General features: G+C 43.0%; 1 protein-coding gene across 7 annotated transcripts in view; it reads left to right on the top strand.

The window, feature by feature from the left end:
- Positions 1-24,289, top strand: part of LOC123501140 (tetratricopeptide repeat protein 23-like) — a 325,403-nt gene that overhangs the window by 128,154 nt on the left and 172,960 nt on the right. For all 7 annotated transcript variants that reach the window (XR_006673573.1, XR_006673574.1, XM_045249726.1 and 4 more), the window contains exon 6: positions 15,154-15,279. Coding sequence is in view for 5 of the 7 variants with exons in the window: in XM_045249726.1 (XP_045105661.1) it covers positions 15,154-15,279 (126 nt within the window). In the remaining 2 variants the exon portion in view is untranslated. The remainder of the gene's footprint in view (positions 1-15,153; positions 15,280-24,289) is intronic.

The following is a 24,289-nucleotide window of genomic DNA, read 5'->3' as shown; positions in this document are numbered from 1 at the left end:
CTGAAAGAAAAAATGTTAAATATAGACCAAGAAGGAAAAGACGAAATGAAATCAGTAAAAGACCTACTAAAACATCTGAATGACGAGGATAGACAGAACTTAGAAGAGGAAGTAGAAGAAATCCATAGAATGGGACCATATCAAGAAGGAACAGTGAGACCAATTAAGATATTACTAAAATCACAAGCAGCAGCAGAAGAAGTACTATATAGAAAAACAAAACTCAGAGAAACTGAAGGTTGCAAGATATATATATATATATATATATATATATATATATATATATATATATATATATATATATATATATATATATATATATATATATATATATATATATATATATATATATATATATATATATATATATAAATAGAAACGAGGAGGAAAGGAAGAGACACAATGAACTGGTGGCAGAAGCAAGAGAAAAAATAATGAAAGGTCAGAGGAGGAGAAGGCATTTTTTTGGAGAATTATAGGAGACAGGATAAGGAAATGGTATATAAAAGAGAAAGAAGAGAAAAAAAAATGGAGCAAGTTTAACTAAAAATGATAAGAACAAGAGATTAAAAATGATGTATACAAACATAGATGGGATTTTATCTAGTAAATTAGAATTAAGAGATTACATAAAGAAAGAAGAACCAGATATTGTATGCCTGGTGGAAACAAAGTTAAATGAGGCAATAAAAATAGACATAGATAAAAGGTATAATATATGGAGGAGAGACAGAGTGGGTAAAGGAGGAGGAGGAGTCATGATGATGTTAAGGAAGGAGATAGTGGTAAATCAAGTGGAGTTTGGGGAAGGAAAATCAGAAATACTGTATGTTAAGATGCATATTAACAAAAAGGAGTTAACAATCATTGGAACATATGTGCCACCAAAAACAAACTCATGGACTAACCAAGAATATAGAGACATGATAGATGACACAATAAGGAGTCTTACAAGAATCATTAAGGAAAGGAGAAAAGTGATATTGGTAGGAGATTTCAACTGTAAGGAAAATTATGAAAGTGGTATGGGGGAAGATGCCTGGGGAGATAGATTCCTGAACCTAATGATAGATAATTTGATGGTCCAAAGAGTAAAGGAAAACACAAGATTCAGAGGAAACGATGAGCCGGCAAGATTAGACCTAGGTTTTACATGGGATATACCAATTAACGATGATATAAGATACATGTGTCCATTGGGAAAGAGTGACCATGTAATATTAGAAATGGATATAGAAGAAGGAAAGGAAGATAGAGATGAATCATACAAAGGAGACCGATTAAATTACAGAAAGGCTGATATTGAGAATCTCAAGAACTATTTTAAAAACGTAAACTGGGAGGAGATGGAAAACTCATTAATGGTTCAAGAGAAATATAACTTATTTTTGGAAATATACAAAACTGGGGTCAGGGAATATGTCCCGAAATATAGACCTAAAGAAGAAGGAAAGAAAGATTGGTTTAATGCAAGATATGCTAGGGCAAAGGAGAAACGAGATGGAGCATGGAAAAGGTGGAGAAGAAACAGAAATCCAGAAAATAAGGAAAACTTCAAAACAGCAAGAAATGAATATGCTAAGGTGAGAAAGGAAGAAGAAAGGAACTATGAAAAGGACATTGTCGAAAAATGTAAGGAACAACCAAAATTGTTCTACAGATTCATAAATGGAAAAATAAGACAAAAAGAAACAATAGAAAGGTTAAAAGGAGAAAACAGAATGGTGGAAGACCCAAAAAGTATGGCAGAACTGTTAAATAGTAAATTTCATGAGGTCTTTACTAAGGAATCCAAATTTGAAAGACCACAGGGTAATAGAGAGACTGTCTATATGAAAGAGATTAAAGTAACCAAGCTTGAAATAAAAAAGTTGATGACGGAACTAGATGAGGAAAAGGCAATGGGACCGGATGAAGTCTCAGGCAGAATACTGAAAGAATGTAGGGAAGAACTAGCAAGTCCAATATACAACATCATAAAATGCTCAATTGAAAATGGAACAGTGCCAGTGGAGTGGAAAAGAGCTGAGGTGGTTCCCATATATAAGAGTGGAAGGAAGGAAGAACCTTTAAATTACAGACCGGTATCACTAACTAGTGTAATATGCAAGATGTGTGAAAAGTAATAAAGAAGCAATGGATTGAGTTTCTTGAAGACAACAAAATATTATCAAATAGCCAATTTGGTTTTAGAAAAGGTCGGTCATGTGTAACAAATTTATTGAGTTTCTACTCTAGAATAGTTGATAAAGTACAAGAGAGAGAGGATGGGTTGACTGTATTTATTTAGATCTAAAAAAGGCGTTTGATAAAGTGCCACATGAAAGATTACTATGGAAGTTAGAGGAGAAGGGTGGCTTAAAAGGAAGCACATTGAGATGGATGAAGAATTACTTAAGGGGGAGAGAAATAAGGACAATAGTTAAAGATATGAAGTCCAAGTGGAGAACAGTAGACAGCGGAGTGCCACAGGGGTCAGTATTGGCGCCAATACTTTTTCTCGTATATATAAATGACATGCCAGAGGAGTGAACAGCTACATAAATCTGTTTGCGGACGATGCGAAACTGTGCAGAGTCATTAAACAAAAGAGGATTGTGAAATACTACAGGAAGACTTAAACAAGATCTGGAAATGGAGCAAAAAATGGGAGATGGAATTCAATGTGGACAAAAGCCATGTCATGGAAATGGGAAAAGTGAAAGACGACCAGTGGGAATCTATAAGATGGGAGATGGAGTAGAACTAGAAAAGTAAAAAGGAAAAGGACTTGGGAGTGACAATGGAAGAAAATAATCAACCGGTAAGCCATATTGATAGAATTTTCAGAGAGACGTATAATTTGCTAAGGAATATTGGAGTAGCATTTCACTATATGGACAAGGAAATGATGAAGAAATTGATAAGTACTAAAATAAGACCTAGATTGGAATATGCAGGAGTTGTGTGGACTCACCATACAAAGAAACACATAAGAAAATTAGAGAGACTACAAAAATGGCTACAAGAATGGTTCCAGAATTTAAAGGGATGACATATGAGGAGAGACTAAAGGCTATGGATCTACCAACCTTGGAGCAGAGAAGAGAGAGAGGGGATCTGATACAAGTTTATAAATTGATTAACGGAATGGATGAAGTGGATAATGAGAAACTGATCCTGAGAGAAGAATATGACTTTAGAAGCACAAGATCGCATAGTAAGAAACTAAGGAAGGGATGATGTCTGAGAGATGTTAAAAAATTTAGTTTCCCGCAAAGATGTGTTGAGACTTGGAACAGTTTGAATGAGGAAGTGGTGTCAGCAAAGAGTGTACATAGTTTTAAAGAAAAATTGGATAAATGTAGATATGGAGACGGGACCACACGAGCATAAATCCCAGGCCCTGTAAAACTACAACTAGGTAAATACACACACACAAAAGGGGTTTTATGTAAGTTTGAGAGAAAATGGACCAAAAGCTAAGGCCCCGGAGTATTATTTATTATTATTCATTTCAATTTTTTTCCACACTACCTAAATAATGATAATAATAATAATAATAATAATAATAATAGGTACAGAGAGAGAGAGAGAGAGAGAGAGAGAGAGAGAGAGAGATTAACAGATGGGTGGTGGGTCGGTACTTAATCTGATAATTGGGAGTCGAACTGGCAACGTCGCACTCATGGGAATTCCAGAATGTGCCTTGCCCTGAACGGACTTCATAAGAGTGGACGCTCTATAGTACTGTAGTTAAATAAAATGTGTGTCTGGTACTTCATTTATTGTTTTTTCAGTCTTTTTGGTAAAAAAGTTTTTTTTGGGGAGGATCTGGAAACGTAATCCCTATTTTTCCATAGGGCCTATTATTCGCCCAACGAATCTCGCCGTGCACGACGAGCTCAGGAACGTAGCTGTCGTGTTGGGCGAGGTATGACAGTACATGAAAATAATCATTAAAAAAAAAAGTAAAGTACTGCACAAAAGAAATAAACAGAAAATGCATTTTGTCTGATGATGTCCTTAGGAATTTCAGCCCTTACTCATCTTCCGCTGAGTGGGCAGACAAGGATAAGACGTCGTTGTCTGCACTGTCGGAAGGAGATGTAGAAGGGTCAGCTGTAGCAGGGTCGGCATGTTTCAATGGTTTGAAGAAAAAGGATATTGAGGAAGGGCCAGCTGTAGCAGGGTCGACAGGTGTGACAGGGATGGCATGTCTGACAGGCTTGAAGAATGAGTAGATGGAGGACTGTTTAGTTTTTCTTGTTTTTTCATTATAGATTTCTTGATAAATCATGACACTTTTCTCTACGTCATGAGCCACTTTGCTACTCCTGGCAGGATTTGGGTCATGTTCCATCAGGGTTTCCTGAGCTTTTTTGATACCACCGAGACATTCTCTAAGAGTTTTGATGTCCAGGCCACGCACAGGTTCTTCCTCGTCTTCCTCTTTTTCTGCCTCCTGTGATGCCTTGTCTAGCTCTATAAGTTCATCATTTGAGAGAGATTCAGTATGGCTTTCCAAAAGATCTTGAACATCATCATCAACTTCATCGAAGCCAGCCCTATGGCACAGATTTACTATGTCATTTCTGATTGCACCGATGTCGTCTTCAGCGAAGCCTGGGAAGTCATGCGCACATTCTGGCCATACTTTATTTCACACCAAATTCTTGGTAGGCGTCTTCACTTCATCCCAAGATGACGATGTTATCTAAGGCGTGCTTGATGTTATACGACTTTCACCATTCACTGATAGTGGGCTTACCAGGCCCATCTCTGCCCTTTATCAGTTGCTGCAGGGTTCGCCGCTGGTAGTAGGCTTTTAGTGTTTGCCATGATTATTATGAATATATTTACAATAGACCCTTTAATATTCCATTTATTCATCTAATTAGTAATGCATGTAAGTAATATGTAGTGCAGTTAAAAAAATAGGGGGGAGGGGAAGAGATAATAGGCTCCAAGGATGGTCAAGTTGAAGTCAGTACTGTGAACGGCGGGGAGGTGTGGCGTGGATGGCGTCATCATCCCTGCTCCCCGCGCTTGGTCCGCTCGGATGACATAAGCGGATACCGTATCTCAATTTTACTTACCTTATATCAAATTGAGGGTAGTAATTTCCAAATATCGTAACTGTGAATTTACCGGATAAAGAACTACCGTATAACGAGGACTTACTGTATTACAAACATGAGTATGTAAACAATTTGTGTATAAATTTGTATTTATTATAATTGCAGATGCATTGCTAAGGTATTGGAAAATAAGATAAAAATGGTAAGACAATAATTTTATTTGTTGAAAGAAAAAAATAGGCTTCTGAAATACAAGTAATGTTTGATGACATATTACTTCAAAAATACAATCAATATAAGAAAATAATGAAATATTAGATCATCATAATGTTGATGACTAACTACATGTCATGTTTTTCGTTGAAACATGAAATGCAAAGGTGTGGTTGACCCTTACATTCATTACAATAGGTGGATACTCGCCTAGCCTTGTTTGTGGCCACCTTGTATCCCTCAGACAGTGAGATTTTCTCATAGCATCCTCTGCATCGCTTCGTTGTGTTTTTCCTTGGTCCATCTGCTTCCTGTAAGGTACAGGCAACCCCCGCTTAACGAAGGGGTTACGTTCCTAAAAAACACTTCGTTAAGCGAAACTTCGTTAAGCGAACCGATTATAACAAGTTTAACCCCTGATTTGAACTTCCATTGAGAGTAAGCAAAGCAAGAGTGCATCATAGTACAGTAAAAGGTTTAATGAAAGTAAAAATTATGAAGTTAAACATTTAGGTAGTTTAATTTAAGTCATTATAATGTACACTAATGTGTTAATATTGGAGCACCTGAGTTAAATTATGCGCCGCTTAGCTGCGCGCGGCAACTGTGACGTCACCAGGTTGGCGGGAGAGAGCGGCGAGTAGCGGCGAGCCGGTTTACTTGGGTTGGGGCAGCCGTGACAATAGGATATCCGCCCCTTAATACTTATATATATAACAAACCCGACAGAGGGACTGGGGAGTGACCAGGACATTTAACACTGGTAGCAGAGTGTAGTTCAGTCATGTCAGTCTCTTTTAAAACTCCACCTAAGTGGAGTGGTGGTAAAGGTTATGAGATTTGGAGAAAAGATGTGTTACTGTGGGCGGGCATGACTGAATTGAAAAATAAGGATAAAGGAGTAGCGGTCTACTTGAATCTGGATGGGAGAGCGAAGGTCGCTGCTTCACAGTTGGATTCAGAGGTGTTGGCTGGTGATAATGGTTTGGATACATTATTGGAAAGGTTGGATAAGTTGTTTTTGCTGGATAAAGGATCAACGCAGTTTGAAGCCTTTGACACCCTGGAATCATTGAAAAGGAGCCGGGATATGGATATTAGGACATTTATTTCGGTTTTGAGAATGCCTATTTTCGTTGTACTGAATTAGGTATGGTGTTGCCAGAGGTAGTAAGGGCATTTATGTTGTTACGTTCTTGTGATTTAGGTGAGAATGATAGGAAGTTGGTGTTGTCTGCCATGACCGACATTACTTTCGTGAAGATGTCAGACGCCTTGTGCCGTATATTCTCTCCTGGATTGACACAGATGCATGCGGAGTCAGCTGGTGTGTCGGTAGTTTCAGTAAAGAGTGAACCAGTGTTTATGGGAGGTTCACCTGGCATGGACGAGGATGGACAAGGTGTTGATAATGAAAGTTCTGGGGATGTTTTGTATGCTGGTGGATTTCAAAGAGGCCGACCTATGGCAGGGGTAGACGCCCAAGGGATGATGGTAATTCGAGGGCCAGGGCCAATTGGAGGAGACAGAACCCTGTTGGCAATGATGATAATGTGTCGAGGTGCAATATTTGTGATTCAAAGTTTCATTGGGCTAAGGATTGCCCAGATTCATATGAATCTATGGGTGGAAAGGCCTTGAAACGGTTTGTTGGCCCAAGTTCAGGGGGTGATACAGAGACTGGGGGTGGTAGTAGTAAAACCTACATGATGTGGTATGCCGGCAATAAACATGGTAAGCTGATGGAGGAATGTAAAGGATATGTGTTGTTGGATTCTGGGTGTTCTAGAACTGTGTGTGGCTCGTACTGGTATGAATGCTTTTTGGAGAGATTGACTTAGTGTGAGAGGAAGACTTTGGTGGTGGAGGACACTGATGCGGTATTTACATTTGCAGATGGGAAGTCGATCCATTCAGTGATGAGGGTTATTCTGCCTTGCATTGTAGAGGGTATTTGTACTGGAATAGTGACTGAAGTTGTTGACTGTGATATTCCACTGTTGTTGAGTCGTATGTCAATGAAGAAGGCTGGGTTGATTGTGAATTTTGGAACTGATCAAGCAAAATTGAGAGGTAAAGTGATAAATTTGAAGGTGTCATCATCAGGTCACTATCTGCTTGGTGTCTCATCTGCATGACTAGAAGGAGCAGCTGTTGGGAAGGCCTATGCATTAGTTGCTACATCATGCAGAAATATTAAGGAGAGGGCTTTGAAATTGCATAGGCAGTTCGGTCACCCCATGGCTGAAAGGCTTGTAAAGCTGGTGCGTGAGGGTGGTAAAAATGACAAGGAGCTCGAAAAGGCCATAAATGTGGTGTTGGAAAATTGTGAGGTATGTCTTCAAAGGAAGAGAGCTAAGCCACGCCCAGTTGTTTATCTCCCGATGGCATCCAGATTTAATGAGATGGTTGCAATGGATCTTAAAATATGGAAGGATGTATACTTTCTGGTGATGGTGGATGTGGCGACGAGGTATTGCATGGCCACTGTGGTAAAGGATAAATCTGTGAAGAGTATCATGAGGGCATTGGTGTTGAATTGGGTAGTGCTTTTTGGCGCACCTAGTAAAATACTGACCAACAATGGGGGCGAATTCAATAACAGTGAGATGTGGGAGTTTGGCGAGAAATTTAACATAAAGGTTATGACTACATCTGCTGAAGCACCCTGGAGTAACGGGGTTTGTGAAAGGGCTAATGCCGTTATTGGAGATATTGTAGACAAGATTGTGGCGGATGCTGGGTGTGACATTCAGATGGCTCTGGCTTGGGCGGTGTCTGCAAGGAATGCACTATCTAGCTATTTGGGTTTTGCACCAAATCAGCTAGTGTTTGGTAGTAGTAATCCGAGCCTGCCAAACATTGTCAACAATAATCCACCCGCACTTAGCCAGGTGGAAGGATCAGAGATGGTGCGTATGAACTTGAATGCCTTGCACAGCGCTAGGAGGGAGTTTATTAAGGCCGAGTCGAGTGAGCGTTTGGCGAGAGCTTTGAGACATAATATCCGTTCGAGTGATGGTGAACTCATAGGAAATGGGGATGAGGTTTACTATAAGAGAAATGACAGCAATGTGTGGCATGGTCCTGGGATTGTGATTGGCCGGGATGGTAAGCAGTTTCTGGTCAGACATGGAGGGGTGTATGTACGGGTTCATGAGTGCAGACTGACCCGTGTGACACATGGCGAACCAGGATGCGATGAGAAGTTCGGGGCGAAGTCGGGTGGCGAGGTCGTGACACCTAGAATGGAGGTAGATCACCAGGAAAATGATGAGCCGGGCATAAGTGAGGAGGACGATGAGAAGGAAAGTGATTCAGGGGATTCGGATTTTGAGGTTGATCAAGGTGATACAGGTGAAGTGGTCATTCAAGAGGACCAAGATGTGGTGGAAGTGTTTCCAGATGGTGCAGAGGCAGAGACTGTTGAGGAGGATGTTGGCGAAGAGTCACAGAGGCCCTCAGGGTTGAAGGCTGGGACGCGTATAAAAGGTGTCTTGTGGGAAACTGATGAGGTGGTGACAGGCAAAGTGGTAAGTAGAGCAGGGAAGGCGACTGGCAAATATAAGGATCGCTATAATTTTAAATGGGATTCAGATGGGAGTGTTTCATGGGCAGATTTGGAAAGGCATTTCAAGTCTTGGGAGGTGGTGAGTGATGATGTGGTTATTAGTCTTCTTTAATTCTGATGAGGTTTTGACTGCTAAAGAGATGGAGATTAATAGTTGGATTGAGAATGGAGTGTATGAGGAGGTGGAGGATGTTGGTCAAAAGGCCATGTCAGTGAGATGGGTGATTACAGAGAAAATTAAAGGGGGCAAGAACGTGGTGAAGGCTAGATTAGTGGCAAGGGGTTTTGAGGAGGAGACGGACAGCTTACGTAAGGACTCTCCAACATGCTCAAAGGAAGCCATACGATTGGCTGTGTTGATTTCGGCTAATCACGGTTGGCAGTGTCATTCTCTGGACGTAAAGGCAGCATACCTACAGGGGGATAAGATCGATCGGGAAGTCTATTTGAAACCTCCACCAGAGTTTGATCATGGTCGTTTGTGGAGGCTACAGAAGACAGTATATGGACTCTGTGATGCAGCTAGACACTGGTATCTGAGGGTGAGATGCCAACTAATTGACCTTGAAGTAAAGGTGTCGTCCCTGGATCCGGCATTGTTCTCATGGCCTGTCGATGGTAACATTGAGGGTATACTTTGTGTCTATGTGGATGATCTATTCTGGGCTGGAACAGATTTGTTCAAAAGATGTATAATGGACAAGCTGAATGAGATTTTTGTAATGGGCAGTTCAGAGTCTAAGGCATTTAAGTATGTGGGGTTGAGTGTTACTTCGAATGAGGACGGGAGTGTGACGCTGGATCAAAACCAGTATGCGGCCACCCTGAATGAAGTAAAGGTTGGGAAACTGAGGTCTATGATAAAAGCAAATGAGTTGTCAGACGGTCTGAATATAGAGCAACTTTGGGGCAATTGAATTGGATTGCTACGCATACCCGACCTGATATATCCTTTGATGTAAGCGAGTTGAGCGGTCTAAGTAATAAGGCTACAGTGTCTGAGATGTTGAGACTGAACAAGGTAATAAACAGGGTCAAAGGAATTCGTGTGAAGTTACATATGCCTAGGCTAAGAGGGCTTGAAAGGTGTTGGGTAGAATGTTTTTCGGATGCTTCTTTTGGGAATCTGGAGGGTAACGGATCACAAGGTGGTTTTGTCATATTCATAAGGGATGAAAGTGGAAGGCGTTGTCCCGTATACTGGCAGTCAAGGAAAATAAGAAGGGTGGTAAAGTCAACTCTTTCTGCTGAGACACTGGCCCTGTTGGACTGTGCAGAGGCTGCAGTATATTTGGTGACGATTTTGGATGAAATGACAGGCTGTGGAAAATTGAGAGTGAGGTGTTATGTGGACAACCGAAGTTTGGTGGATGCACTCCACTCCTATAAGGGTGTGGAAGACAAGAGGTTGAGAATCGATATTGCTGTGATTCGGGGCATGTTGGAGAGGGGAGAGATAGAGGATGTATGGTGGGTGGATAGCATGGCTCAATTAGCTAATTGCTTAACAAAGAAAGGGGCTTCCATCGACCGTCTGCTCGACGCAGTCAGGGGGAAGGGGCATGGGAAATAGGGGTACTTGGAATAAAAAAAAAGGGATGAGTGTGTTAATATTGGAGCACCTGAGTTAAATTATGCGCCGCTTAGCTGCACGCAGCAACTGTGACGTCACCAGGTTAGCGGGAGAGAGCGGCGAGTAGCAGTGAGCCGGTTTACTTGGGTTGGGGCAGCCATGACAATAGGATATCCGCCCCTTAATACTTATATATATAACAAACCCGACAGAGGGACTGGGGAGTGACAAGGACATTTAACAAATATATGTACATAACTTTATAATGTTGATGATCTTAACTTTATGAAGGGAAGGAGAGTGAAACAGGAAATACACTAACCGGCAACCTGTGGAATGTAAACAAAGTGCGCATCATGGTACCGCATACAAAACTTATGTACCACATTTCCACAAGGCTTTCCATTTTATCCATTGTAGAGTCACGAGTTCAGGTGGTTCTTTTAGCTTTCAAGGAAGATGCCGTCTCACCAGCCTTCTTAATAGAGTCTGCTGACTTGAAAATAGTAGACAATAGATGGAGTCAAGATGGTGGCAAGCAATGTTATTAGTTTTCTGGCCTCTCTCGTGTCTGTGAATAATACCCAGCTTCACTTCGAGAGTAAGACACTTCCTGGTCTTCTTAGGAACGTTAAGCCACATTGCAGAGCGTTTTGGTGGTAAGTTGAACTAGGGAAGACGAGCTGCTGGTGACGCTGTTATGTTTTGACTGAGGAGTGAGTGGTGCGTATGATCTTGATCTTGATCTTGATGCTACAGGTGATGCAGAATTTCTTCTGAGTCAGGCCTTTGTATCAGCAGTGCCTGTGTTGTCCACGAGAGGCTTGATCTTGATCTTTATTCTACAGGTGTCTCAGGATTTCTCTTGAGGCAGGCCGTAGTACCAGCAGCTCCTGGTGTATTCAAAAGCCTGTCAGCTTGCATGATACGGTGGGGCTTTCAAATTTGGAAGAAAATTACCGGGATAAAACTTCGTTAAAGCGAGTTTGGTGTTCGTTAAATGAGCAGATGGTAGTAAAACGAAACCTTCGTTGTAGCGAAATTTCGTTGTGTGAACTTTCGTTAAACGGGGGTTGCCTGTATGTTCTTTTTTTTCACCCAATATATCAGAGGTCCTCTTCCCTGGTTTTGTAATTTCCTCAGGAATGTTTTTAGTAAGAGAGAGGATTACTGATTCTGTGAAGGTTTTTAGGCATACTTGCTTTGCTGAGCAGTATTTATTGTATAGAATTTGAGCATTTGTCACTGATATCCCAGCAATCTTTTCCAGAGCCAGCTTCTTGTACCACTTCCTTGATTTGCGGAGTGGCGAGTAGTAGGAATTGAGTTGATCAGCAACATCAACACCTTTTTTTGCTTTATTGTACTCAATGACACTTTTAGGTTTTACAATCTCTTTTCCTTTTCTGTTTTTCTTTCCACTTGGAACTAAGTTATTACCTTGCTCAGGTACTGTTGATAGTGTCAAGACATCTCTCTTATCTTTCCACTTGTATAACTTCACACCTCGTCTGTTTTCTGCTGCTTTCATTTTTCCCACCTTCAACTTTGCTTTTACTACTTCTTGGCACAAATATTTCCTACCTGCTCTAACATTTCCACAAATGTAAGTCTTCTGCCCAACAAGTACTCTGCCAGGGTGACTGAGGTGTAATAATTATCAGTGTAGATATACCTAACATTTCATTACATAATTTTACCACACGTGATTCAGTTGCATTTAGATCAGCAATCTTATCACTCATCCCTACATGAACCTCTAGATTCCATGTATATCCCTCAGGTGTGCAAGCTTTGTACACTTTCATTCCATATTTGTTAGCTTTCCCTGGAATGTACTGTTTGATGCCTAATCTCCCTCTAAATGGCACCATGCTCTCATCAACAACATGTTTGGAGCCAGGTTTGTACACAGTTTTAAAGTAGTTAGCAAGTAGCTCAATCAGTGATCTGACCTTGTACAATTTATCTTGAGAATTTGGATGACATGTGTTGTCTACAAAATGCAAAAATCCGTACAGAAGTTTGAATCTTTCCCTAGACATTAGCTTTGGTACAAAGGGATCATCATATAACATACTTTTACACCAGTAGAGTTAAATTTCAGGCTTTACAACTAATCTCATGTAAATCACAATGCCAAAAAAAAATCTTTATCTCATGTCTGTTGGTAGATTTCCATGACACCAGTGGTGACCTACGTGTTACTGTTGCAGCATCAATTTCTTGTTGTATTGGTTTCTTGAACAATCATATCAATGAAGTCATCAGATACAAAGATCATCAATAGGCAGCACCTCAGTTTTGTCATCTGCGTTGCTGATAGTGATGCTCATTTCTTCCTTGCCAGTAAAGGCATGCATGTGTTGTTTTGAAGATACAGGCAACCATTCAGATTGTGTGCTGATGTTTCCATTTCTTCCTGAGTTTGAATATTTTCCATTTGGTGGTTGAATTTGTTCATCCTGCTCTTCATCTGTTTTAGAATCACTCTCTTCAGAGAGATCATCATCTGGATTGTCTGAATTACTGACAAAAACATCTGAATCATCAGATGAAGTATGATTGTCCTTCGTAAAAGACAGCTGGGTTCATTTCTGCTGAGAGAAAAAAAAAAAAATTATCGGTTTTCCTTTGCACAGTTTATCAAAATTTAAGTTATTGTATCAAAACTAACTCAAATATAACATAACCTAACCTAACATAAATAATAGGATAACAAAGGGCCACCAGGGCCCATCTAGGTTATCCTGTATCTGTCGCACAGCGACCTCGTCATCAGTACTTAAAGATACACTTACAAGTACACAATACATTATATACTAATTCTAAATATTTGGCCCATTAACAGGGGTAAGTCCTGCAGCGAAATCCTCTACAATTTGTGGTCCCCATACATGGGGATCATGTCTTGTTTAACTATAGTAAATTTCTTATAAAAACTATCATGCAGTGCTATACATAATCATAAATCTAATAAATTTAAGTGCTTATCTAATCTGTTTTTAAACATTGTCAAACTAGTGCTATTTACAACCGTCTCTGGCAATGCATTCCAGAAGTCTACCACTCTATGACTAAAGAAATATTTTCTTATATCTAACCTGCAGCCTTGCTTTCTAATCTTCCTGCCATGATTTCTAGTCCTATTTCCCTCCTCTAAGGTAAAGAAAGATCTCACATCTATGTAGTTCGTATCTGAAAACATTTTAAATAACTCTATCATATCCCCTCTTATACATCTCCTCTCAAATGAAAACATGTTTAATTCCTTTAATCTATCTCTATACTCCAGGCGCTTTAATGCTGGTATCATCCTAGTTGCTCTTCTCTGAACTGCTTCTAACATGTTGATATCCTGCCTATAGTGGGGTGACCAGGCCTGTATGCAATACTCTAAATGGGGCCTAACATAGGAATTATATAAGCTACGCACCACTTCCTTACTTTTATAACTAACATTTCTATTTATAAAACCCAGGATCCTATTTGCCCTATTTCTTGCTTCTAAACATTGGTTTGAAAATTTCATAGTTCTGTCTATCACTACTCCTAAATCCTTTCCCTCCTCTACTGCCTCTAGCCAACATCCCTCCATCTCATAGCTAAAGTTTGTGTTGTCTTTACCTAAATGCATAACCTGACACTTTTTAGAATTAAACTTCATCTGCCACCTGTCTGCCCATGCTATCAGCCTGTCCAGGTCTCGTTGTATTCTGTAATTGTCCTTTTCACCCTGTACTGCACATGCTATCTTAGTATCATCTGCAAACTTTGATACTTTGCTACTAATTCCTATATCTAAATCGTTAATGTACACCAAGAAAAGAAGAGGTCCTAGCACTGATCCTTGGGGTACCCCACTAACCACTTCCTTCCACTCAGACATTGCCCCATTTAATACTACTCTTTGTTTCCTATCAGAAAGCCATTCACTAATCCAATCAACTAACCTACCCCGTATCCCATGTAGTCTCAATTTGTACACTAGCCTCCTATGGGGTACCTTATCAAATGCCTTGCTAAAATCTAGATATATAACATCTATGCTATTTCCATCATCTAACTCCTTGGTAATATATTCTAAGATATCGAGCAAATTTGTAAGACAGGACCTCCCTGATCTAAAGCCATGTTGGGTATCTCTAATTAATCTATTCTCATTTAAATGCTCCCAAATACTACCCTTAATGATTTTCTCTAGTATCTTACATACTATACTAGTTAAACTGATCGGTCTATAATTATTCGCATCATCCTTCCTACCATCATCATAAAGCTACACCAAATAGCAGAACATGAATATATCATCATATGCTATAGCCTATGCCTGGCACTCTGATGTACCAATATGCGATAGAAGGGGAAAAAAATTACTGGTCCGCAATTTGGTATATATTTGTACCCTGGATTTTAATGCTCTATACTACAGGCCACGCTCTCACAATGATACATACCTCTTCTCTCTGCAAAAATCCAACGGACACTGGAGTGGTCGGGTATTGAAGGTTATGTGGTGCAGGCGAGTGTGCTAAGTTGCCAAATGCGGTTAACATGTTAAGAGAGCTGGTGGTAGGCAGGCAGTTGTAAAGAATGAGAAAAGCTGTATTTTAAGGTTGTATGTGACAAAATTTGTTTTAGTGGAGGATTGATTGTCCATCAAATTAAGAGCAAAAATTAACCTTAAAACATAGAAAAAGCTTTTTGTATTTTAGTCTTTTGTCTTCTTCTGACAGGTGCATCACACCCTTCTGTGGGGTTATCTAGTGTGTGGAGAGGCTCGCATCCGCCTAGGTCAATTAGCTGGGGCCCAGGAGTCTCTGGCTCGTGCTCTCTACCACACTCGCATATATGCCAAAATGGTGAGTTTCCCTTGTTATTTTACTGTATACATAGATATGTCTGTCTTTTTTTTTCAAGATTTTTCTGTATACAGATGTGCATGTAAGTTACAGCTGGTAATTTACCTCTTGTGAAAAATGTGTACATGACTTAGTGCATGAATTTCAATCTGATCTATTACACAAATCAATAATCGGTTTAGCCATGATTTTCATGTTCAGAGTTTCTGTTTAACACATTAACTGTGATGCAGCCCACTGGTGGGTCATTGGTTACTACCCACTGTTGCAATGCAACCCATTGGTGGGTCGTGCAAAGTTTTCACATATATCACATTTTAATGTTACCCCTTCAACACAATGAGACGTATTTTGCATATATCACATTTTAATGTTACCCCTTCAACACAATGAGACGTATTTTGCATATATCACATTTTAATGTTACCCCTTCAACACAATGAGACGTATTTTGGCATCATCGGGACAGTTGTGAGGCTTATCAGAGGCTCTTAAGAAAGGTTAGAGCGCACAGGATAGAGGGTAAAATATTAGGCTGGATTAAAGCGTGGTTAGGTGATAGGTGACAGGGTAGCAATTAATGGATCTAATTCTGAGTGGGGTCAAGTAATAAGTTGGGTTCCAGTGTTCAGTTTTAGGGCCATTGTTATTTTTGATATACATTAATGACTTGGATAGTGGAATTAGTAGTGATATTAGTAAATTTGCAGATGGCACAAAAATAGGTAGATTGATTAGGTCAGATTCAGATGCTGTTGCCTTACAGGCAGATTTGGATAGGTAGAAAAGTTGGACGGGTAAATAGCAAATGTAGTTCAACATCAACAAGTGCAGGGTACTCAGTGTAGGTAAAGATAATCCACACAATAGGTACACAATAAATAACAAGGCACTAGGAAGTTGAAATCATGAAAAAGATTTATGAGATCATCATAACTTACCCTAGTCAGTGTGCGATGATCGGGGTTCCTCTTAGGATGTGTTGTCCAACTATGCATGGTCATGTGTGACTTACGGTGTGCTGGAACAGCTTAGCTTAAGAGGAACCTCGATCATTGCACACCTAGCAGGGTAAGTTACGATGACTTCATAATACTATTCAATTAAGATAGCAGAGGAACAACAGAAGTATCTCTGTTTTAAATGGTGTGGGAAGTTTTTTCATTTCACCTGTATGGCTAATGACATTTCAGAAGGTCCGCATCTTTTCACTAAACTAATGAAACCAATCTTTGCTACTCTGCAAGAATTGGGTTACACCATTATCAGCTATATTGTTAACACTCATTTGCAGCAGTTCACTGTCTGGTTGCTACAACTGTATTAGTGATACTTTGCACTCGTTAAGGAAGCTCAGTTTCTGTATCAATGAGGAAAAATCTATTCTGGTGCCCACTAAATGTATAGAGTACAGGCAACCCCCGCTTAACGAAGGGGTTACGTTCCTAAAAAACACTTCGTTAAGCGAAACTTCGTTAAGCGAACCGATTATAGCAAGTTTAACCCCTGACTTGAACTTCCATTCAGAATTAACAAAGCAAGAGTGCATCATAGTGCCTACAGTGAAAGGTTTAATGAAAGTAAAAATTATGAAGTTAAACATTTAGGTAGTTAAATTTAAGTCATTATAATGTACACTAATGTATGTATGTACGTAACTTATAATGTTGATGATCTTAACTTTACGAAGGGAGGGAGAGTGAAACGGGAAATACACTAACCGGCAACCTGTGGAATGTAAACAAAGGGCGCATCATTGTACCGCATACAAAACTTATGTACCACATTTCCACAAGGCTTCCCATATTATCCATTGTAGAGTCATGAATTCAGGTGGTTTTCTTAGCTTTTTAAGGAAGATGCGGTCTCACCAGCCTTCTTAATAGAGTCTGCTGACTTGAAAATAGTAGACAGTAGATGGAGTCAAGATGGTGGCAAGCAATGTTATTAGTTTTCTGGCCTCTCTCTTGTCTGTGAATAATACCCAGCTTCACTTCGAGAGTAAGACACTTCCTGGTATTCTTAGGAACGTTAGGCCACATTGCAGGGCGTTTTGATGGTAAGTTGAACAAGGGAAGATGAGCTGCTGGTGACGCTGTTATGTTTTGACTGGGGAGTGAGTGGTGCGTGTGATCTTGATCTTGATGCTACAGATGATGCAGAATTTCTTCTGAATCAGGCCTTTGTATCGGCAGCGCCTGTGTTGTCCACGAGAGGCTTGATCTTGATCTTTATTCTACAGTGTCTCAGGATTTCTCCTGAGGCAGGCCTTAGTACCAGCAGCTCCTGGTGTATTCAAAAGCCTGTCAGCTTGCATGACACGGTGGGACTTTCAAATTTGGAAAAAATTACCTGGATAATACTTCGTTACAGCGAGTTTAGTGTTCGTTAAACGAGCAGATGGTAGTAAAACGAAACCTTCGTTGTAGCGAAATTTCGTTGTGTGAACCTTCGTTAAACGGGGGTTGCCTGTATATGGGAAATGTTACTAACTTGCAGAATATGACTGTCACCTTACCAGAAGGTATAATTGAGAAAATTTTTGCAGTGTTGTACTCTGCTGTTGCAGAAAAAGAGAAAGTAAAGTTATTGGTCATCTGTTGCTACATCCTGCTGTGGAAATGGGCAAGTTTTACAGAAAGCTGGAAACTGCAAAAATTGCTGGTTTACAAAATAACCATGGCAACTTTGACAAATGGATACCAATTACAGATGGCATGGAAACAGACTTCAGGTCAACCAAGTTACTGTGCAAGACAAAAATTTTCTACAAGTTACCTGACACTGAGTTGTACACTGACTGTGAGGGAAATGGGAGGCCACGATCTCTCGCCCTCAAAAATAAATTATGTTAAGCCAGGATTAGTTAGTCTAGCCCTTTGGAAAGGAAAACAAGACAAAACGGAATGAGTGTATTAACACAGACAATAACAAATAACCGAACCACTGCTGTCGTGTGCAAGGAGACAGCGTGCTGAGTCACTGGGGTAAGGCGCACCAGTGAAAAGCCACTCAGCAACAAGCCAGGAGGTGAAGTCCAGAAGCTGGTTTGCGGCAGGGGAGACGACAACGGTGGCAGGTGAAGATAAGGAGAGAAGCAGCAGGACCCCAGGCTGGCTGCTCTTCTGCTGAGACAGCTCGAAGAGAGATGAGGCGTGCACCAAGAGGCGGTGGGCTGGTGTCTGTCCTGCCTCAAAATCCGCCTCCCATCGTAGCCTCGGAAAGGGCGGAGCCAAGGCCAGTAGCAAAGCCTCGTGGTACCAAAGCCTCATGGTGGGAGGAGCCAAGGCCAGTAGCAAGCCTCGTGGTACCGAAGCCTCGTGGTACCGGAGATCCAAAACTTAACAAAGGCCTGCCTGGGGGGGCGTATAATGAAGCCGGCTGGGCGTATAGAAGGTAGTTAGTAAAGGAAGGAAGAGCCGACATGGCGTATCTCCCTTACACGCCCCCAAGCAAGAATCTGCTGCAAGTAGATTACACAATATCAGTAGGATCAACAGGATCTACTAAGCAAGTCAGCACCTAGATTATCTTTTCCGGCTACATGAACGACTCTAAATTTGTAGGCCTGAAGAGACAAGGCCCAGCGAAGCAGTCTATCATTCTTGCCTTTGAAGGTAGACAGGTATAGCAGAGGCTTGTGGTCAACCTCCAAGATGAATTCCTTACCGCGAAGGTAGAAGTATTTGTAAGTTTAGATGTAGTAGTAGAAATAGTTGTAGTGGTAATAGTATTGGCAGTACAGGCAACCCCCGCTTAACGAAGCTTCACACAACGAAATTTTGCTACAACTAAGGTTTCATTTTACTACCATCTGCCCGTTTAACGAACACCAAACTCGCTTTAACAAAGTTTTATCAAGGTAATTTTTTTCCAAGTTTGAAAGCCCTGCCGTATCACGCAAGCCGACAGGCTTTTGAATACACCAGGAGCTGCCGATACTAAGGCCTATCTCAGGAGAAATCCTGGGACACCTGTGGAATCAAGATCAAGATCAAGATCTAGCCTCTCGTAGACAACACGCGCACCACTCACTCCCCTGTTCAAAACAATAACAGTATCAGCAACAGCTCTGTCGACTCTTTCCCAGGACGCCGCGCCGACCACACCTCTTCCCTGCTCTCTTGTACAAGGCAACAGCTCGCCGGTTCACCCGCTGCTTGAGCTGCTCTGCCTTCCTTTGTGTCCCAGTGTGAGACGGCTACTCTCTTGAGATAACACAGGAGAAGAAGAAGAGACTTGACACGGAAAGTTCCCGCGATGGAAGCGGACGTAGACATGTGGGACTCCATCTCTTCGGGCAAGCGGGGACAGACTGACACGCCCCCTGATGACAGCCCGGAAAGGTCCCGCTGCTGCACTGCTCAGGATCATCCCCAAGCCCCGGACGAGTACGTTAAGGCCTCGTTCCTGCTCCGAGGTACGGAAGGGGGGCGTCTCTTCGCCAACCCGGCCAAGGTTTCCCGTGTCCTCCACGACTCCGGCTTCGGGAAATACATCCTCAAGGGGGAGACCCGTTCCCTAGGCTCGTCCCTAATAGTGGCAGTATGGGCCCACAACCTCTCCAAGATCCCCATGCTACAGCTGTCCTCCTTCACCCTAGGTGAGTGGCCTGTTACCTGCCGTAGAGCAGACCAGGACAGTGGTACTTACCGCTACGCCAAGGTGGGACCACTGGCAGACAACACCACCCTTGAGGAGGTCTGGGACGGCTTCCGTGTCCTGGAGGGCAATGAGGTGGTGGAACTTACCTGGCTTCCACCCCATAGCCTGCCATGCTTCGCCACTGGGAAGTGGCTTAGACTCAAGGTGAGAGGTTCCCCACCCAGCAAGATAGCCATTGACCAGTTGGTGTACTACCCACGCTCCATTCTCCTCCCCCTCCTGCGCTGCCCAGGGTGCCTTATGTTAGGGCACTCCATCAATACCTGCAGGTCCTCGGTCCGCTGTGCCTGCTGTAGTGGCCCCCACCCCTCCCGGAAAGGCGACAAGGGTGAGGTATGTGACAAGCCCTTCCACTGTTTCCACTGTCGGGGTTCCCATGGGCCCCGGTCACTCCATTGCCCCCACAACTTCCATGCCCAGCAGCTCTACACCCGCCTGGTGAATGACGGCAAACCCCTTCCTGAAATTAACAAGCAGCTGAGGGCCCTCCAGTTGCCTCGACCACAGCGGCAGACTCCTACACCAGCCGCCCCTGCTCCTACCATCCCAACCCGCTCGGCTGCTCGGGTTGTTGAGCCAGGGTGTTCCTTCGCCTCTGTTGCCACAGGGAACAGGTTTGCTGCTCTACAAGATACACCCAATGAAGTTGCTACTGTCGCCCAGGAAGAGGACACCATGCCTACTCCTCACATCCCTACACCACCTGCTACCCATGTTGCCCACCATCGGAGGAAGCCAGGTAGGCGTTCGGGTGTACAGCCTCCTCCACCCACCCCAGTACCTGATGCTGAGCCCGGGCTCCTGCCTGTAACAGTTGAGGCCGAGGTCCACCACCCTCCCAGAAATGCTCGTCACCCAGAGACACCCCACCATCACCCTCATCAAGCACCAGGCCAGTATTCTAACTCACCTCTACCTTCTCGACCCTCCTCTCCACCCAAGGACTCCACCAAGCCTACAGCCACTGACAGTATTCTTCCTCTGTATCTGAGCTCCTCCCCAGCATCCTCGACCTCATTTGGCATGGCTACCACCTCTACCGGAAAGGAGTGTCTTTCCCGGACATCATCACCACCCTCTGGCCCTCTGTCTCCACAATGCTGACTACACTCTTCCTGTAATGGCCCTCTCCTTTATGTTGTGGAACGCCCGATCCCTTCTCCGCAAAACGCAGGAACTCCTAACCTATTTAGGTGACACCCTCCCGTCTGTGGTCGGCATATGTGAGACCTGGCTTCCCCCTCATCTTTCCCTCTCCTTTCCGGGCTACAGCATCATCAGCAAAGATCGTGGTCAAGGACGTGAAGGAGTCCTTCTCGCCATCCATGACTCCCTCGTCTCATCGCCTCTCCCTACCTCCAAGTCTCAAGATGGGCGTCTGGAGGTTGTTGCTGCCAAGGTTGGACTTGGTGGTGGCTGGCTCACGGTGGCAGTCTGCTACAATCCTGGGGGTGCAGCTGGCTACCGAGAATTTCTGCGCTACTTCTCCACCCTGCAGCCTCCAGTGCTTATAATGGAGGACTTTAACGCCCATCATACATGTTGGGAGCCTGACCTGCCACCTCACCATCACAACACCTCTGGCAACGCTTTCTTCCAAGCCTTGCTAGATCTAACACATGTCTCCCTCCTCAGCCCTTCCGGACTAGCGACCAGGTTTCATCCCCATACTGGTGCCGCCTCGGTGCTCGACCTGTTCCTTGGAGACCCTACCTTCAAGGATTCCACCTTCTGCACTGGACCTTACATGGGCAGCAACCACCTCCCTCTCCTCGCCTCCCTCCCACAAATCTCCCCACGGCCCCAACCTGGCTGCATGCCCCGCTGGAGGCTCAATTCTTCTGGCTGGCCCCAGTATGTGGCTGCGCTTCCCTCCTCACTGGACACCCAACATCTTCCCCTGGATGAAGCCGCAACAACCATTGCTGGGGTGCTGAGCGAGGCTGGCACAACTGCCTTCCCACTCATCACTCGTCGTCGTCCACGCCGCCCTGGGAAGCCCTGGTGGGATGCAGCCTGTGCGCAGGCAGTACAGGACCGTCGCCAGGTTTGGAATCAGTGGCGTAGGATGCCATCTGTGCCAAGACCATCCTCAAGGCAAAGCGGAATGCATGGGACCTGCACTGCTCCACTCTTTCCTTCCGCTCCTCTTCCAAGCATACCATTTTTTTTTTTTTTTTTTTTTTTTTATTTTACATTACAAGGGCACTGGCCAAGGGAAAACAAAGTGTTGGAAAAAAAAATCCCGCTGGTTGCCAGGCCCTGTTGAGAGGAAAGTAGGAGAAAGAGAAAAAACAAAAAAATCTAAAAGGAGGGTCCAGTTAACGTAAGAGGTGTCTTGACACTCCTCTTTTGAAAGAGTTTAAGTCATAGGCAGGTGGAAATACAGACACAGGTAGAGAGTTCCAGAGTTTACCAGTGTAGGAAATGAAGGAGTGAAGATACTGGTTAACTCTTGCATTAGGAAGATGGACAGAATAGGGATGAGAAGAAGTAGAGAGTCTTGTGCAGCGAGGCCGCAGGAGGGGAAGGCAAGCAGTTAGCAAGTTCAGAAGAGCAGACAGCATGAAAACAGCGGTAGAAGACAGATAAAGATGCAACATTGCGGCGGTGACTTAAAGAATCAAGACAGTCAGTTAGAGGAGAAGAGTTGATAAGACGAAAAGCTTTAGATTCCACCTTGTTTAGTAAAGCTGTGTGTGGATCCCCCAGACATGAGAGCCATACTCCATACACGGGCGGATGAGGCCCTGTACATAGCAAGCAGCTGGGAGGAGAGAAAATGGACGAAGACGCCACAGGACACCTAACTTCTTGGAAGCTGATTTAGCAAGAGTAGAGATGTGAAATTTCCAGTTTAGATTTTTAGTGAAGGATAGACCGAGTGTGTTTAATGTAGAGGAGAGGAAGTTGAGTGTTATTGAAGAAGAGAGGATAGTTGTCTGGAAGGTTATGTCGAGTAGATAGTTGTAGAAATTGAGTTTTGAGGCATTGAACAAAACCAGGTTTTCTCTGCCCCAATCAGAAACAAGTGAAAGATCAGAAGTTAGGCGTCCTATAGCATCTCGCCTTGAGTCATTTAATTGTTGTTGGGTTGGGCGTCTGTTGAACGCTGTTGAATAATGCAAGGTGGTGTCATCAGCATAGGAGTGGATAGGGCATTGAGTCAGATTTAGGAGATCATTGATGAATAATAGAAAGAGAGTGGGTGATAGGACAGAACCCTGTGGAACACCACTGTTGATAGTTTTAGGGAAGAACAGTGACCGTCTACTACAGCAGCAATAGAACGATCGGAAAGGAAACTGGAGATGAAGGTACAGAGAAGGATAGAATCCGTAGGAGGGTAGTTTAGAAATTAAAGATTTGTGCCAGACTCTATCGAAGGCTTTCGATATGTCAAGGCCGATAGCAAAGGTTTCACCGAAGTCCCTAAAAGAGGATGACCAAGATTCAGTTAGGAAAGTAAGAAGATCACCAGTAGATCTGCCTTTACGGAAACCATACTGGCAATCAGAGAGAAGGTTGTGAGCTGATAGATGCCTCATTATCTTCCTATTAAGGATAGACTCAAAGGCTTTAGAAAGGCAGGAAATCAAAGCTATAGGGCGGTAGTTAGAAGGATTGGAGTGGTCACCTTTTTTAGGGACAGGTTGAATGTGAGCAAACTTCCAGCAAGAAGGATAAATAGAAGTAGAGAGACACAGATGAAAGAGTTTGACCAGGCAGTGAGCGAGTTCGGAAGCACAGTTTTTGAGAACAACAGGAGGGACTCCATCTGGACCGTAAGCCTTCCTTTCTCCGCTCCATGGAGGGCAAATCGGTATCTCAGAACATCCCATTTTCTGATGATGATTCTATCCCACTGGCTGACCCTGAAAAAGATAAAATCTTGTCAGAACACTTCCACCTCAAGATTGGTTTACCACCTCCTCTTCGTCCGCCTCCAACCCTTACTTCAGTTATTGAAACTGCCATCTCCTCTACAGCTCTCCCATCCCTTGCTCAACCATTCAAGCCTCATGAACTCTCCTCAGCCTTAGCTACACTAAAACCCGGAAAGGCGCCAGGCCTTGATAAAGTCCCATACGACTTCATCCGCCACATCACCCCACCCCTACATGCCTGCCTCCTACAAATATACAACAGCAGCTGGCAATCAGAGCAGTTTCCATCCACCTGGAAACCTGCCATCCTCATCCCCATCCACAAGCCTGGAAAGGACCCTACACTCCCCTCAGCATACAGGCCCATCAGCCTCCTCTCCTGCATCGGGAAGCTGCTGGAGAGGTTAGTCAACACCCGCCTCACCTGGTGGTTAGAAGCTAACAACAAGCTAGCAGAG

This window comes from Portunus trituberculatus, chromosome 8 (genome assembly GCF_017591435.1).
Source record: "Portunus trituberculatus isolate SZX2019 chromosome 8, ASM1759143v1, whole genome shotgun sequence".
Classification (NCBI taxonomy): Eukaryota; Metazoa; Arthropoda; class Malacostraca; order Decapoda; family Portunidae; genus Portunus; species Portunus trituberculatus.
Note: the sequence above shows the minus strand (reverse complement) of the source record. Positions and strands in the feature narration are given on the sequence as shown.